Genomic DNA, 14,808 nt, shown 5'->3' with positions numbered 1-14,808 from the left:
TCATCGATGTCAGCCATGTCAGCATTTTAAACGCGCCAAAATCAAATGCGCTGAATATATGAGAAAAACAATTTTCTTGGAATGTTTTCATTAAATTTATTTTCTCATCTAAATAATACATCTTCACACGTACTATCTTTCTGTTATAACGTCAATATGCAACATATTTTCCATTTTCTTCGTTTCTTTTTATCATTTGTCCTTCAAAAATAAGTACATTTTTTCACTACTCTTTTCGCTATTTTCTTTATGTTTTTTTCTTAAACTTTTCTCTTCACCTTTCATTCGTGATAAATGTTTTCTTTGTTTTACTTTGAAGCAAATATTCTCTAGAGCAAGATTAATACCAACGATATATTGTACAATCAAAAATACAAAAAGAAAAAAATAAATGCCAAAAAATATAGTTTTGGAAAATATATAAATTTGAAAACTTATCCTAAAAAAAAAAGTTTGCGGGCATTTCTTTGTCCTTACCACGTTAAATATATAAACTATATCGAGAGAAATTAGGTGTATACATGCTATATCTCGGAAATAGCGTAACACGTTAGTCAACGATATATTCCTTTGAGATGATTCCCGAGAATCCATGTCCATCAATTTTATGTCCAATTTATTAGAACTGCACCCAGTTTGAATTTGCCTGTTGGGGCTGCTGCGGAGCCTGTTGGCTTCTGGAATAAAAATTAAGCACGGTCAGTAAAAATAATAAAAGGGGTAAGTCAATGCAAAATTGAGAGCTAATTTGACCAAAAATGTTTCAAAACCAGAAATACATTTTCTTTATCATTCTAAAATCGTTACAAATTACGCGTTTTTCAAAATATTATTTACATTTACTGAGATTGAGAAATATCATCTATTTTATTTCCTCCAAAAAATTAACCTTTTGAAGAATTTGACTGTATTATCAATAATAGTCTACTGCTCTATTTACACTTGGCTAATCTGTATCCCATATCTGCAACTTAACCGTAATATTTTTCAGAAAAGTTCAGAAGAAATCTGAGAGGCGATTATTCCAAATTTTCATATCAAATATATCTAACCTCAATTTAACATTAAAATTTAATCAGTTCCTAACGTAAAAAATTATTTTCATAAACATACGGAACTCATCATGTTAACAATAAATCGAAATTTAAATCAGCATTTGTCGTACTTTCTTTTCACAACTTTTCAGGAAATGAAATTTGCCGTTCAGGTTTTTTATTTTCCTTAAAAATGAACCCCGAATGGGACACTTTTGAGTCAAAATAATAAAAGTGGCACTAATAAACTGTAATTTAACTCGAGAAAATCTTTATAAAATTATTTAATAGCTGAGATATTGAGATATATATTAGAAGAAACACAATAATATTTTATCGTAACTTCCACCGTTTATAAAGCCGTAACCGCCGTAACTTCCAATGTATGGAAATTTTGGAAGTTATGACAATTTTCTAAAATGCATAATATCAATTTGAATTATTCTAGTGATAATAAGCGCCTTTATTTGACTAAATCAGGCATCACCAAAAACTTTTATTTGATAAGTTTTATTGAAGAAATTTGTGAGGACACGGAAGATATACCCACTTTTTTTCTTACCAGACATTACCAAAATATTAAAAAAAAAAAAAAGAAGTGTCCTAAATTATTTGTCAGGAATCTCTTGTCTTTTTTCCATGAATCTCTTGCTCCCACCGAACTATTGTAAAAGCCATAATCTAAAGTTATACATCTTCATCTATCGCAATGTAATTCTGTGTACAGCCCCATTATCGTACTAATCTTTGTGCAGGGACACGAATCAGAAATATTTTATTATTATTATATTATTGTAAATATTGAATTAAATTGAATTAACATCGCATGATTAGCACTGTCTTAAGATATTTGAAAAAGTTTATGAATGTTTTATAGAGAAATATTAAAATTTTGCTGCAAATTACAAGCCACGGAAGTGAGCAAAAGAAATTACGGGAAATGCTGATTAGAGAGAAATTTTGTATTGAAATTTGTCGTAATTTCACAAAAAATGGAAGTTACGCCAAATTCTGATAAAGGACAATGGGCAAAACGGTCCAATCTTTCGAAACGATTGAGACCTATACCATCGAATAGGTATTGGACAAGGTAACAACTTTTGTTCTGGGACCAACCCTAAAAGTATATAGAAAAATCACTAAAACATAAAACATATGTATAAGAATTGTAATGATTTTTTTTGCAAAACTCCTTTTATACAATAACGGTTAATCGTATATTGATCCTTTTTAAGAATAGTTTGTAAATAAGGACTCAAAGAAAATTTTGCTGGAACAAACCATATTTTTATCTCTTCATTTACCCTGCAATTTTCCAGATGTTCCTTATAAATCTTTTACCATCCTTCAAATTCATAAAAAAAAGGATTGTATCTGGAGAAATGTCTCTTGTGCAGTGATATTCTACTTGAAAAAAAGAGTTAAAACCTCTAAAGATCGCAGGGTCCTAAAAGATACCGTTAATTGAATACTTTGAGTAATAAATTCAGAAAAAAAATGTTTTAATTATACTCAGAACCTTTTTTTTTAATCTTTAGTAACGGTACCTTTACAACCCTATGAACTTAAGCAATCCTAGCTCCTTTTTTCTGCCATACATTTCTGCCCATTGTCCTTTTATTAATTAAGGGAACATACGATATTTTTTTTAAATGATTTTTATTGGGCTTATAAAAGTTTCTTTATCGTACGTGCATTTAATAAACAAAATTACGCCGATTTCAAATATGTATATATCTCAAAATCGCAAATATAAAGTTACGACAAATGCTGATCTAACTGACGAAATGCAAAAATACCTCAATTGCGCTACAAACTAATTTTTAAATTTAGATAGAAGTTACATATTTTGGTAAATTCAACTCAAACTGTAATTCAATCAAATTTTGTCTAGAGTTAAAAATTGGATACGATTTTCTCCACCAATAAAATATTACAAAATTAAAGTAATATAAAGCACAAAAAAGTAAATAAAAACATAAGTTAAGAAGAAAGAGACAAGATAAGGAAAAGCAATGGAAGTTCAGAGAAATCAAAATGAGAAGAAAAATTAAAGCATCAACAAAGAGCAAAGAAAAACAAAAAAGAAAAAGAAAATGTAAAAATTTGTAAGAAGTGAAAGTACATTATGTGCAATATGGACCAGTGTACTGTACAATAAGTAAAATAAGACCTGTTTTTTTTGGTAAAATTTCTAAGGTATTATAATTACATAAATATATTATTTTTGTGCATTTAGGATGAAATTTAATTTTCATTCAAACTATTTTATATTTAATGCCTTTTATATTTTTAAGGCATAATAGGTAAAATTATTTTAAAATTCTTAGGTTTACGTGTAGGGTGTTAAGCCTACACCCGCTTAACCTAAACATTTTTGCTTAAATTTTTTTAGTGAATGAAAAGGTGAGTTCGTGTTCACAAATTTCGTTATTTGACCATTAAAAATATAGGAATGGAAAATATAATCCGTATTTCGCAGATCAGGAATTATAAGGAAAATAATCTTTTTATGAGTTGCCCCTTGATCAAAATTTCGAAAATTGAGGTTAGACTTACCCCGCGGAAGTGAAATCGCCCCATTCGGTCTGACCAGCGGGTCGATGGGAGGGTGAGGCTGCGGGGCTAACTTTCGGCTGTCCCGGTGGCGGAGCTATTTTGCTGGCCACCCCAGGAGGTGGAGGAAGAATTCCCACGCCACTGGCTCCTTTAGCCTTGCCAGTTCTCGATGACGATTCACTCCCGTCTTTTTTCTTCAAACACAAAGTAGTCCTTGACATTTTTCCGTGCGAACAAAAAATAATTGAATGTGCAACTTACAGTGATTTTCATGTTAATCTTGATAGTTTCGCCCTCTTTGAATCCCAAATCCAACTCCTGTCGTGGTGCCTCCTTTTCCTTTTCTATCTGCTCCTGATTCTTCACCCACTTGAAGTGATCCTGAAGTGCCACATTGAGATCAAAGGAATCAGATCGATCACCAAAACCCAGCCCGATGAATGCAGATCTTCCTGTTGCTCGAAAGATAACAAAAACCTCCTAAAGCTTGACCAGGAATTTAATAAAACACCCAATATCTACCATTATCGTCCTGAATCCGAATGACAAAGTATCGGGAACTGTCTGTGACTGCCTCAACAGCAACTCCCGGATATGTTTCAATGGGACAATTGGCAAACAAGGCTCCGGATGTCTTATCCTCCAGCTTCATGGATATAGCTGTACCTTTGGACACCAGACGCATACGCCCCGTCCAAGTCGGTTCCTGCAGATTCCAATCCGCAGCCCTGAACAACAGAGAGGCAATTGAGCAAGAAAAAAAAGCAGAGAGCAAAAGAGAAGCTGCGAGAGAAAGTCCCCAAAAGACTATCGCTGGTCTTTTTATCGTGTTCTGTGAGTGTCGAGGAAGTGGAGAGAAGGAGATTGAAGCAAACACCCCATACACAGTGGAGAGATAAGAGATTTATGGGCTAAGAATTTTGAAATATCATAAATCCCAGAAAAAAGTGTTGCAATGGACAAAAAGACAATGAAACAATTATTTCTCTTCTCACACCTGTATCCCCTGTTGGAGGTACGTGGGGGTATTTTGTACACAAACACCTCGGGCTTCACCAGCAGGATACTCTCGTACGTTTCCATTCTTTCACGCACGCAGCACAATTTAACACTGGGAAACTTCCGTGAATGAAGAAAAAACTCCACCAACAAATTCCAAAACCAAAACTTCGTGACACAAGTCAAAACTGAGAAAACCCAGCGGACAAACTGTACGTACCATTTAAATTTCTACTATTTTTGTCCACACGCGTAGGCAATTTGTGTCATGGAAAATTTTTGATTCGAATCACATACACAACCGACACAATTGCAAGAAAAATTGATAAAAATATTTTGTGAATTGTAAAAATCCAAAGTGAATATTTGGAAAGAAAAATTGTGGACTGATACAATATATCTTGATATTCTTTATATTCAAAATTCATATATTCTTATAAACCTTAGGGCCCAAATAGACTCAGGCTGATCCTCGAGAATATTTAGCCTGTATAATTTAGCAATAAAGATTTATCCCAAACTGGTTTACTTAGGGCTTAGGATCATCAGTTAGAGGTCCTTTGCATGAATTTCATTTACTTGATCCTTTATTATCGATTTTTAAAAGCTAAATATTCTCGAGGATCAGCCTGCGTCTATTTGGGCCTTCACTTTCATTTTATTTTTTTTATTCATTTACAAATTTTGGAAATACAGTCGAGTTGTCGAGTTCCTCAAATTTGAACGACAGTTGCATTCAAAATGTAAAATATAAGGTTATGTAAAAGAAATTTTAAATGGAGTCTGAATTAGAACTATTTTTCTCTGGTGTTTCCTCAATATTGTCGTATTATATTAAGTTCCTCAGCAAATTCCATCTATTTAACAAGAAATTCAATTGATAAAAGTATCTAAAATTATTTTCCTAAATTTTAAAAAGTGAAAAAGCATTTAAATTAATTTCGTTACATTTTTGAAAATATTGTTCAAATTGAGGAGTGAGAAATGTCATCTATACCCCCCAAATGTTCAAATTTGAGGAACTCTACTGTACACTCGACTCTTCGTTGCGGCTGACGTGGAGACAAAATGACATTTTGGTTTTTTGAATCTGGTCAACGTTTTTTTTCTATTTTCTGCTGTGGGAATTTGTTTTCTGTCGAAAAACAACAGAATTTTCTTTGTGGTGTGTTTATGTTTCATTTTGTAGCACGATTGTGTGTTAGAAACTTTAATAAAATGAAAATAACACATTAATTCACTCTGGACAAACTGCATGCTTCGTAAAAAAATCATTTTGAATACATCAACCGCCAGCGTTTGGCAGATGTCACCCGGATAACAAAGTGCCGGATAACGAAGAGCCGTGTGTAATGTAAATTATTTTTTTAAATTAACAACAGATATTGTATCAAATTCATTACTAAATAATACAAAAAAAATGGATCCGAAAATCTATTTTACAAAACAAAATGTCTAAAACTGATAAGATTAAAAAAATATCAATATAAAAAAATTGAACTTCGTGTTATATTGAGAATCAAGGATGAAGAGAATTTGATCAATGTTGCATGGTGATCAGCCAACTTATAATTTCGGCTACTATCTTTATTTCTCACAATTCGATATTTTTTAATTTTTTTTTCATTCACTAATGAAAAAATACAGAGAAGTGTAACCTCTACAAAAAGACTGATGTGGAACAGACATTCGAAGAGTTCTGGAAGGGCAAAGAACTACGGAAATCAGTTGGCTGAAATATTATCCAAAATACTGTCAATGTCTATATTTTTATTCGTTTTAAAATGTGATAAGAATAATTTTAAGGAAAATGAAACCGTCAAGTCGTTTTTGAAAAATTGATGCATTTACTTTTTGATTTAAAAAGAAATATAAACAAAATTGATTATTTTGAAGAAAAAAAATTGACGGAGCAATGAGTTTTTTTTTATAATATTGTGAAAGACAGGGGCTACAACTAGATTTTTTCGGGCGGAGAAATTCGGGCGAATAATTTTTTGAAATGCAACGATTTTTTATTCATCTGCATACACATATTGAGTTCACTTACTTATATTTATGGTAAATTTCATGAAAACCCCTTAATAATGCAAAAACACATCAGAACTATGACAAACCATGGAAAATTTGAGCATCTTCATTTGATAATCATAATCAAACTTGAAAAATGTAAACTAGTTTTTTCAAATTTAACTGCTGCCCGAATTAAAAAAGTATCCCGATCTTAAAAGAGCCGAATTAGCGATAGTCTACTGCATAACTGAAAAAGTGTTAACATTATTTATTGGGTTTTGTCAATTGAAAATTCATACCAAATTTTCGCAAAAATAGTGAAAAATGTGAAAATATTAGGAAATTAATTCATGAATCCCAGAACTGTTGCAAGAATTTTGCAAAATGAAAATCAATTGAAAAGTGTAGTTTTTTGAAGAGTGTGTTCACTTGGCATTTTATTTCAATTTGGTTTCCTTCATGAATTTTTTGCCTTGAATTTTTAACACGGTTGAAAATTTCTTCAAAAATAATTAATTATCCGAAATCCGAATTTTTCAATCTTCTGAAAATATCCTACAATTCGCATCAAAAGCTTTGCTGATGTTTTTTGTTATATAAAAAATAATAATTTTTAAATTTACAATGCTTTTCAAGTTGCACGTTGCAATTTTCGTTGCGACTGATCACAAATTTCAAACCCATACAAAAATAATACAAATGTGGTGAATAGCAAGATGAATGCATGGCACACCGGGATGTTTTTGTCAGCAAAATGTCATTTCGATTTCGATCGTTCCTAGGGAAAAATTGTTTTTAAAAGGAAAATTGTCTATAAAATGGCAACAGCAACATCCAGGAAAAGGCGGAATGAAATCAATCAAAAGAGTGATACTTCGACTACGACTGTGAAGGAATTGTCGCCAGAGAAAAATACTTTTTCCTGCATTATCTGCAACAATGAGTTCAGCGATCGTGAAGAGCTCCGGAAGCATTTTTTGAAGCACGGAAGCAACGAAATTGACTATCGTGGACGCCCAAAGCCAACACAGAAGGCATTAGCGAAGAATATTCATCCAGCAGCCAAGAATACAGCCATACAGTGCGAATGGTGTCCGGAAAAATTCCCAAATATCTCCCAAGCCATTCAGCACAAGCATCGGAAGCATAATAATGTAGCCACGAATTATCACTGTGAATTCTGTGGCAAGTTGTTTCCCTTCCGGATTTCACTGATTCAGCACCAATTCAACTGCCTGAAGCAAACGGATGTTCCAATGATGGGTATGCCACAGACAACTTACAATTGTGAAACCTGCTCAGCCATATTCCTCACGATGCAGGCAAAATTGGCCCACGAGCAGAAATCCCATTTTGCCGAATATCATCGCACGACAATTGTGCCTCCTCCATCCAAGAAGCTCAAACGGATGAACGACGGAAACTTCTATTCCATCTACTTTTGCTATCTGTGCGGAGCTGAATATTCAATGAAGCACAACCTCAAGGTGAGCTTTTTCTTGTTTTCCTCTCAGGAAATTCTAAACGGTTTCTTTGGATGTCTTTCAGACACACTTGGAGAAGCAACATACTCTGGAGCAGAGAACAATGTTCCCTGCCAATGGGATCATAAAGTGCAAGGTCTGCGATGCTATTTTCCACACAAAGAATGCCTATCGTGTCCACAATTTGCATCACAAAAAGGACGATGTAATTATAAAGTCGGAAGCAGAGAGAATGAAGTTGGTACAGCATGTTGACCAGGATATTGATATTACGAGAATTGTGCCCAATCCCAAACTCCCAAAAACGATAAGTCTAACATACCAGGGAAAGATTTCCAAAATAGTAAGCCAAGGAGAAACGTCTGCAGAAAAATCTGCAAAAAATAAATAAATAAATTTGACTTAATTTAATTTTACAATAAAATAATAGACTTTTTTTTGATTATGCATAGATGCGTCTTTTATTTGGTAAAGGGGTTAAGTGTTGAAGAATTTCAGGTTATGTATGACATAACCTTGAAAATCACATTTTCAATGAAGATCTTAAAGAAAAGTTTCGCGAGTATATTTGATTTGAGTCCAAAAATCGAGACTTTTCTATTGAAAATTGCTATTGCTTGTCTCACTCACTCATTTGCTATTTCCAAACAAGTGAGTGAGAGGTTATATAGAAATTTGAGGTTGCATTTCTAAATTAACCCCTTAAGGACGATTGGAACACCGGTGTCCCATAAAGAAAATAATTTTTCCTGACTACCTAAAGTTATTTTTTTTCTGATATCTGTACATAATTATAAAGTAGAAGGTTGAAGGAATCTAGAATATTTTTTACAAATCTCTAGCTATTTGCTATGTAGTAAGTATTTAAGCTCAAAAATGGCGAATCTTTAAATTCTCAAATTCATCAATGATTTTATTTATTTTTCTTACTTCCAATTTTTTTTAAGCTAAACTGTTTTGGCAATAAAAACTACGATACTCTTACGTAATATTTTTTATTAAAGCGAAAAATATTATTCATTGGTATTGTCAGAAAAATTTTTGGGCTACTTTTGTCCTTATCATTCATAGAAGCACAAAATACACCGAATTAGACTCTATTGGGCTTTACAAGGTTAGATGTAAGGGTTATCATTGATTATGTTTCTCAGTTTAATTTTTATTGTTGATTTTCAGTCCGTAAAAAGTGTCTCGTCGTTAAAAGGTTAAGCGACGAAGAAAGATTAGATTTTCTTATTTATATGAAGGATTATTCACGAATTTCAGGTTATGTATGACGTAACCTCGAAAAAACGGCAAAAATCTACAAGCAATTTCTTAAAAAATAGCCTTTTTTAATTGTGAAATTGCTGCCTACAATGAAAGATAAATTTTCTTTAAAAAGAGGCGTTTAAAATGCCCCTAGAACGGTTATGTGTTGTGGTAAAGAGGTTAGGTTTTTAATAGAATGTCTGACGACCTAAATCTAAAAATTGAAAAGGAACAAGAAAAGAAGAGTAGGATTTTCTTATCTACTTGAGGGATTGTACTTGTATACGAATTTTAGGTTATATATAACGTAACCTAAAAAAAAAAACAAGACAGGAAATTCCTAGGTTCGATATAATATTAAAATGTTTTTTTTTAATCATTCGAAGGTGTTTAGTAGTATTACAGTAGAGTCTCTTAAATTCGAACGCTCGGGGGGTATTTTTGACATTTCTCACCTCCCAAATTCGAACGATTTTTTCAAAATTAACGAAATTTGTGTGAGATTAAATTGTACTTTGAATCAAATTCCCGTACTTTCTCGCAAGTCTTAGTGGCAACATACTTCCTTTTCATTTTACATGACCATAATGTATGTAAACATTCAGGAAGAAGCACATAAATATGATTTTCATTCATCAAGAATACGAACTTTCTAACATAACCTCACAATTGACATTTTGAATCCAAACGTCGTTCGAATTTGAGAGATTCAGATTTGAGAGACTCTACTGTATTACTGAATTAAAAGAATAATATAATATTTATTTAAAAAAAAAACAGATTCTGCTTATGTTTCTTTTATTTTGAGGTTAAGATTTTGCATTAAATACCTTAATTGATTTTAAGATTAAATTTTAGCAATGCAATGGAAAAAGAACAGAAAAGCCTTTTATTCGACAGAAAAGAGATTCTTCCACACAAAGTATGTCCTTATTTATTTTTTTTTAGTTAGACTTATCATAACCTAAACCAGAGGCGTGCAAGAACCGTTGAAACAGACCTAAACCTAAACCTTATTGGATTATTCTATTGGTTAAGAAAATGAAACCGTATGACAAGAATTTCTCCCATAAAAATAATTTGCATATTAAGGGCCTCTGTAAAACGCCTGTGCAACGTGAGGTTATGGTAGCATAACCTCTAAAAGACATTTTTAAATTTAATTCAAATAGAATGAAGTTTAAACTACCCTTAGGAGTCAATTTATGAAATCATTTTTGAAATACGCCTGAATGTATACTATTTTACGATGCGGGAAATTTGAAAACATTTTGCTACTTCTTCAGAATAAAACTTTAATTTCTTTTATTAAGGTAGCTTTTTTAAACATTCTAAACATTTATTGAAGAACACTCTGGCCAAAAAGTATTGTTTGTTAATGCATTTCTATTAATTAGTTGAATCTTTTTGTTTGAACTACTTTTACTCCGCGCGAAATTCGTTCTACGGTCGATTTATTTAAAAGAAAGCCACTGCAATCCTGAAAATGTCCCGAAAATGTGCATAATGCCGGGATCTAGTGTAAAAGGTTTTTATGCAATTTAGAGTTATGTATCAATTTAATTCAATTTATTTTCATCTCATTTCATCTTTTTACTGCCCCTTTCATGTGTCCGTCGCCGTTTTAGAGTTGATTCCAACCTCTTAGGACCAAACGTTGGAAATACATTTAAAAGAAACGTCAGTTTTTCAAAATATTGCCTCATTTTTAAGGTTAGATGCAACATAATTTCACAAATAAAACAAAACCATGAGAAAAATATCTTCAATCGCTAGAATAACTTGAGAATTTGAACTTTTGTTCAGAATATAATAACTTTTTAAAATATTTAAAAGATATTTTGTGTTTTCGGATTATTTTTTTTCGAAAACGTAGGTTCGATTATAGTTTTTTTGTTTTTACTTATAAGATTCAGCTATAATTAAAATGTGTGAAATTTTTGAAGTTATGCCTTACCTAATACTTTTCATATTCGCTTTTTGGGTAAAAAAATCACGGACATTTGTTTAAAATTTAACTTTAGAAATTTGTTTCATTCTCATTTGCATGTTTAGATCATCTAAAAAATCTATCCAACCAGAGAAAGCGATAAAATTATTTTTAACCCTTTTAACCTTATTTTTTTACGAAATTTCATTGCAGAGCCGTTGCAAAAATTCAAACAATGTAAATTCAGCGAAGTCAGTTAATTTGAATTCCACCGCTAGAGGCGCTGTGTGCTGAAAAAATTCACCATTTTTGCTGTCAGCGCCGCTGTCGTTCTTTTCAGTAGACTTCCGCCGCGTGTCGACATTGATTCGCAAAGTTTTTGAGCAAAAATGGTAATTAAGAAGGTAAATATCCAGGAGAATCGTGTGAAAAATGTTAAGAGACAGTCTTGCTAACGTTTTGTGTATTTTAGGGAGGACCCAAAGGCCGCCCAGGAGGCAAACACAAGAAGAAGCGCGTGGGAAAGAAAGTTGCGCCTCCGCCCCTCGCTGTGAAGAAAGTGGAGCCCAAGAAGGTCACCAATCCACTCTTTGAGAAGCGCCCCAAGAACTTTGGCATTGGTAAGTGTTGAAATAATTGTGGAAAAGTGCATGGGAGGGCATCAAAACAATCACTGAGTGACATAACCTCAAAATGCAGGTCAAAATGTTCAGCCCAAGAGGGATTTGGCCAGATTTGTCAAGTGGCCCAAGTATATTCGCATCCAGCGGCACAAGTCAGTGCTGCAGAAGCGTCTGAAGGTGCCCCCGCCTGTCAATCAATTCACCCAGACCGCAGATAAGCAGACGGCCGTGCAGCTGTTTAAGCTTCTGGAGAAGTATCGTCCGGAATCTGAGATGGCCAAGAAGGCACGTCTAAAGGCAGCTGCTGAGGCTAAGGCCAAGGGTAAAGAGGTTCCACCATCCAAGAAGCCCAACACCATTCGTTCCGGAACAAATACTGTCACCAAGTTGATTGAGCAGAAAAAGGCTTCGATGGTGGTTATTGCTCACGATGTGGATCCCATTGAGGTGAGTTCTCAAAGTCAAAAGGTCCAGCCTTTCATCCTCCAACTGTGATGATTATAATTTCTTCACCTGAAGTGTGAGAAATCTCACAATTTCTCACGCAATTAAAATGTTGCAATTTTGACCCTGACTTTATCCGGAACTTATAAAAATCCTCTTAATCTGGGTTCTGGGTACTCAATTTCGATCTATTTTTCAGCTGGTTCTCTATCTGCCTGCTCTGTGCAGGAAAATGGGCGTTCCCTATGTGATTATCAAGGGAAAGGCTCGATTGGGTGTTCTGGTCAGACGCAAGACCTGCACCTGCGTTGCTCTTACTCAGGTGGATGGCAATGACCGTGTGACTCTTGGTAAGCTCGTGGAAACTGTAAAGAACAACTACAACGAGCGATACGATGAGATCCGTAAGCACTGGGGAGGAGGACTTCTGGGCTTCAAGAGTATCGCGCGCCAGAGGAAGCTGGAGAAGGCTAAGGCTCGCGAATTGGCCCAGAAACATGCATAGATATCCCGTGTATTATTTGAAATTTGAAATATACAAGAAATCATGGGAAATTTGGTGTTTTTATAATGGAAAATCGGGAAAATCTAAAGAAAATGATTTCCGGAAAGAACATTCAATCAACCCGGTTGACCATGCGTTCATCCTCTCGAAACCATTATTCGTCATCTCTTGGAAAGTGATTTATATACAAGAATTGATTCGCAATTCGCGAAATTCATCCTGTTTTTCGCTTGCTCCACCAACACCGCGTTTAAAAAGGCACAAGTAGGGGAGACTGGGGCAAAATTTGTCAAAATGAAAATTTCAATATTCACTATTTTCTAAAATAAAAGAGACTGAGGCTTGAAATTTTTATTATAAATAGTCTTCATGAATTTTCTTAAACTTAAAAAGTTTGAAGGGATTCGAGGAAGGATTATTTTTTTTGTCCCCCCTCCCCCTTACCTCTTTGTAGGTCTAAAGCCCTTCGGCTTATTATGACCAAGAACCATGCAAAAAATACTAAATAAATAAATAACAAACAACACAAATAAATTACAATTTGTCTCCTTATAAAATTGACTCACACATATTTAAGGCTGTCTCTCGGAAGGATTATGTAAGATAAAAAATAATGAAATTTTGAGCCCTATTTTTGGAATATTTGAGCACTTTTCTCGTTAAGATAGAGAAAAATTATATTCGACAAAGTTATAGAGCACATTTCCTATAAGAATATGCTCATTATAAGACATTTAAGTTTTCTCAGAGCTCGTGAAAGAATGAAATATGCGTTTTGACAAGTTTTACCTCAGTCTCCCCTATATGCAGAGCAGACTGATCCTCAGCATGTCATATTCGACAGTGAAAATTCCATCCAAACTGCCATACAGTGAAGACTTAGGATTATCTAATTAGAAGTCATTTGCATAAATTTCCTTTACGTAATCCTATACTGCCAAATTTTACACGCTAAAATATATTCTCGAGGTTCAGCCTGAGTTTTAGTCCCCAATTGTCGTTTCTGATTTATGGGATAAAATAGAAGATCTCTTCTCGAGTTGTTAAAATATATCAATTATAATAATATTATTACAAATTAATCTAAACAGAATTTGAGAAAACCCACTTCCGATCCTGATTATGGAATATTATGAATATTCAGATTATGGAATATTGTAAATACAATTAAAATTAATCAAAATTTTAATAACTGTCCACCAAACACTATGTTTTTAGTCTTTAGTAAAGTTTGAGTAAAGGAATCTACACACTCGGAGTAATTCTCGTCAAAAATTGCATTTTTGACTGAATTTTGACGTTTCAACTTACACATTAGTGCGGACAATTTCCTTCAAGAGGAATTTTTGCGAATGGCTTAAGTTAAGGGCATATTGGGGCATATGCGAAAAAACAAATTCTAAATAAATGGAATGAGGAATGAATATATTTAGCAGCTGATCACCATACGGGATCAGTAAATAAATTAAGGAAAGTCAAACAAATTATGGAAAATCAAATGGTCAAGTTCTATCAGAGAAAATAAAAAGAAGAAACATTACTCTCTATAGAATCAGGATCGGCTATTCGAGAGCCACTCATGGTTATCTAATGGAGAGAGGACACTTACCTTCAGTTTGCGATGTTTGCCACGTTTCAATTAAAATGAATCATTTAATTTTTAATTGTGCGAAATATGATAGAGGAAGAACTTCAAATTTAATCAATCTAAATCCTAAAATAGCTTTATCAAATGATGAAAATGAAGTTAATAAAATAGTTAAGTCTATAAATTCCACAAATTTAAACCAAATATTGTAACGACTATTTTTGTATTATACGATTATACGGGAAATCGTCCAATCAGAGGCCAGTATGGCCTCTACACACTAGGACAAATTTCTTTAAAAAATGCCTTTTTAAAGAAAATTTCCCCTATCATTGTAGGCAGAAACGTTTCAGAACTTTTTAAAAAAAAAGACATTTT

At 33.3% G+C, this 14,808-nt stretch overlaps 3 protein-coding genes across 4 annotated transcripts; 2 read left to right on the top strand and 1 right to left on the bottom strand.

The window, feature by feature from the left end:
• Nucleotides 1–71: 71 nt before the first annotated feature.
• LOC129807281 (NECAP-like protein CG9132) lies at nucleotides 72–4,802 on the bottom strand. 2 transcript variants are annotated; one of them, XM_055856446.1, is made up of 5 exons: nucleotides 4,591–4,802; nucleotides 4,116–4,321; nucleotides 3,855–4,051; nucleotides 3,594–3,787; nucleotides 72–677 (listed from the first exon to the last, which is right to left on the bottom strand). In XM_055856446.1, the coding sequence occupies exons 1-5, from the start codon at nucleotides 4,674–4,676 to the stop codon at nucleotides 620–622; spliced, it is 741 nt and encodes a 246-aa protein (XP_055712421.1). In that variant the 5' UTR covers nucleotides 4,677–4,802; the 3' UTR covers nucleotides 72–619. The 2 variants fall into 2 exon arrangements, with proteins under 2 accessions (XP_055712421.1, XP_055712422.1); XM_055856447.1 differs by having other exon boundaries at nucleotides 3,855–4,045; nucleotides 4,591–4,792.
• A 2,530-nt stretch (nucleotides 4,803–7,332) lies between these two features.
• LOC129807279 (zinc finger protein 60-like) lies at nucleotides 7,333–8,540 on the top strand. The gene is made up of 2 exons (XM_055856444.1): nucleotides 7,333–8,092; nucleotides 8,154–8,540. The coding sequence occupies exons 1-2, from the start codon at nucleotides 7,424–7,426 to the stop codon at nucleotides 8,478–8,480; spliced, it is 996 nt and encodes a 331-aa protein (XP_055712419.1). The 5' UTR covers nucleotides 7,333–7,423; the 3' UTR covers nucleotides 8,481–8,540.
• Nucleotides 8,541–11,485: 2,945 nt separating this feature from the next.
• Nucleotides 11,486–12,892, top strand: LOC129807280 (60S ribosomal protein L7a). The gene is made up of 4 exons (XM_055856445.1): nucleotides 11,486–11,674; nucleotides 11,743–11,890; nucleotides 11,970–12,340; nucleotides 12,537–12,892. Exons 1-4 carry the CDS (start codon nucleotides 11,660–11,662, stop codon nucleotides 12,840–12,842), a joined length of 840 nt encoding a protein of 279 aa, XP_055712420.1. The 5' UTR covers nucleotides 11,486–11,659; the 3' UTR covers nucleotides 12,843–12,892.
• The last annotated feature ends 1,916 nt before the right edge of the window (nucleotides 12,893–14,808 follow it).

This window comes from Phlebotomus papatasi, chromosome 3 (assembly GCF_024763615.1).
Source record: "Phlebotomus papatasi isolate M1 chromosome 3, Ppap_2.1, whole genome shotgun sequence".
NCBI lineage: Eukaryota > Metazoa > Arthropoda > Insecta > Diptera > Psychodidae > Phlebotomus > Phlebotomus papatasi.
Note: the sequence above shows the minus strand (reverse complement) of the source record. Positions and strands in the feature narration are given on the sequence as shown.

What these genes read in the sequence shown, in the direction of transcription:
- LOC129807280 (XM_055856445.1), top strand. An exon ending in CCCCAAGAACTTTGGCATTG is followed by an intron (nt 11,891 to 11,969) that starts GTAAGTGTTGAA and finishes CTCAAAATGCAG; the next exon opens with GTCAAAATGTTCAGCCCAAG. An exon ending in ACGATGTGGATCCCATTGAG is followed by an intron (nt 12,341 to 12,536) that starts GTGAGTTCTCAA and finishes TCTATTTTTCAG; the next exon opens with CTGGTTCTCTATCTGCCTGC.
- LOC129807281 (XM_055856446.1), bottom strand. Translation starts at nt 4,676, where the DNA reads ATGGAAACGTACGAGAGTATCCTGCTGGTGAAGCCCGAGGTGTTTGTG. An exon ending in ACCTCCAACAGGGGATACAG is followed by an intron (nt 4,322 to 4,590) that starts GTGTGAGAAGAG and finishes TCTGTTGTTCAG; the next exon opens with GGCTGCGGATTGGAATCTGC. An exon ending in GGCGATTTCACTTCCGCGGG is followed by an intron (nt 678 to 3,593) that starts GTAAGTCTAACC and finishes TTTTTATTCCAG; the next exon opens with AAGCCAACAGGCTCCGCAGC.
- LOC129807279 (XM_055856444.1), top strand. Translation starts at nt 7,424, where the DNA reads ATGGCAACAGCAACATCCAGGAAAAGGCGGAATGAAATCAATCAAAAG. An exon ending in CAATGAAGCACAACCTCAAG is followed by an intron (nt 8,093 to 8,153) that starts GTGAGCTTTTTC and finishes GATGTCTTTCAG; the next exon opens with ACACACTTGGAGAAGCAACA.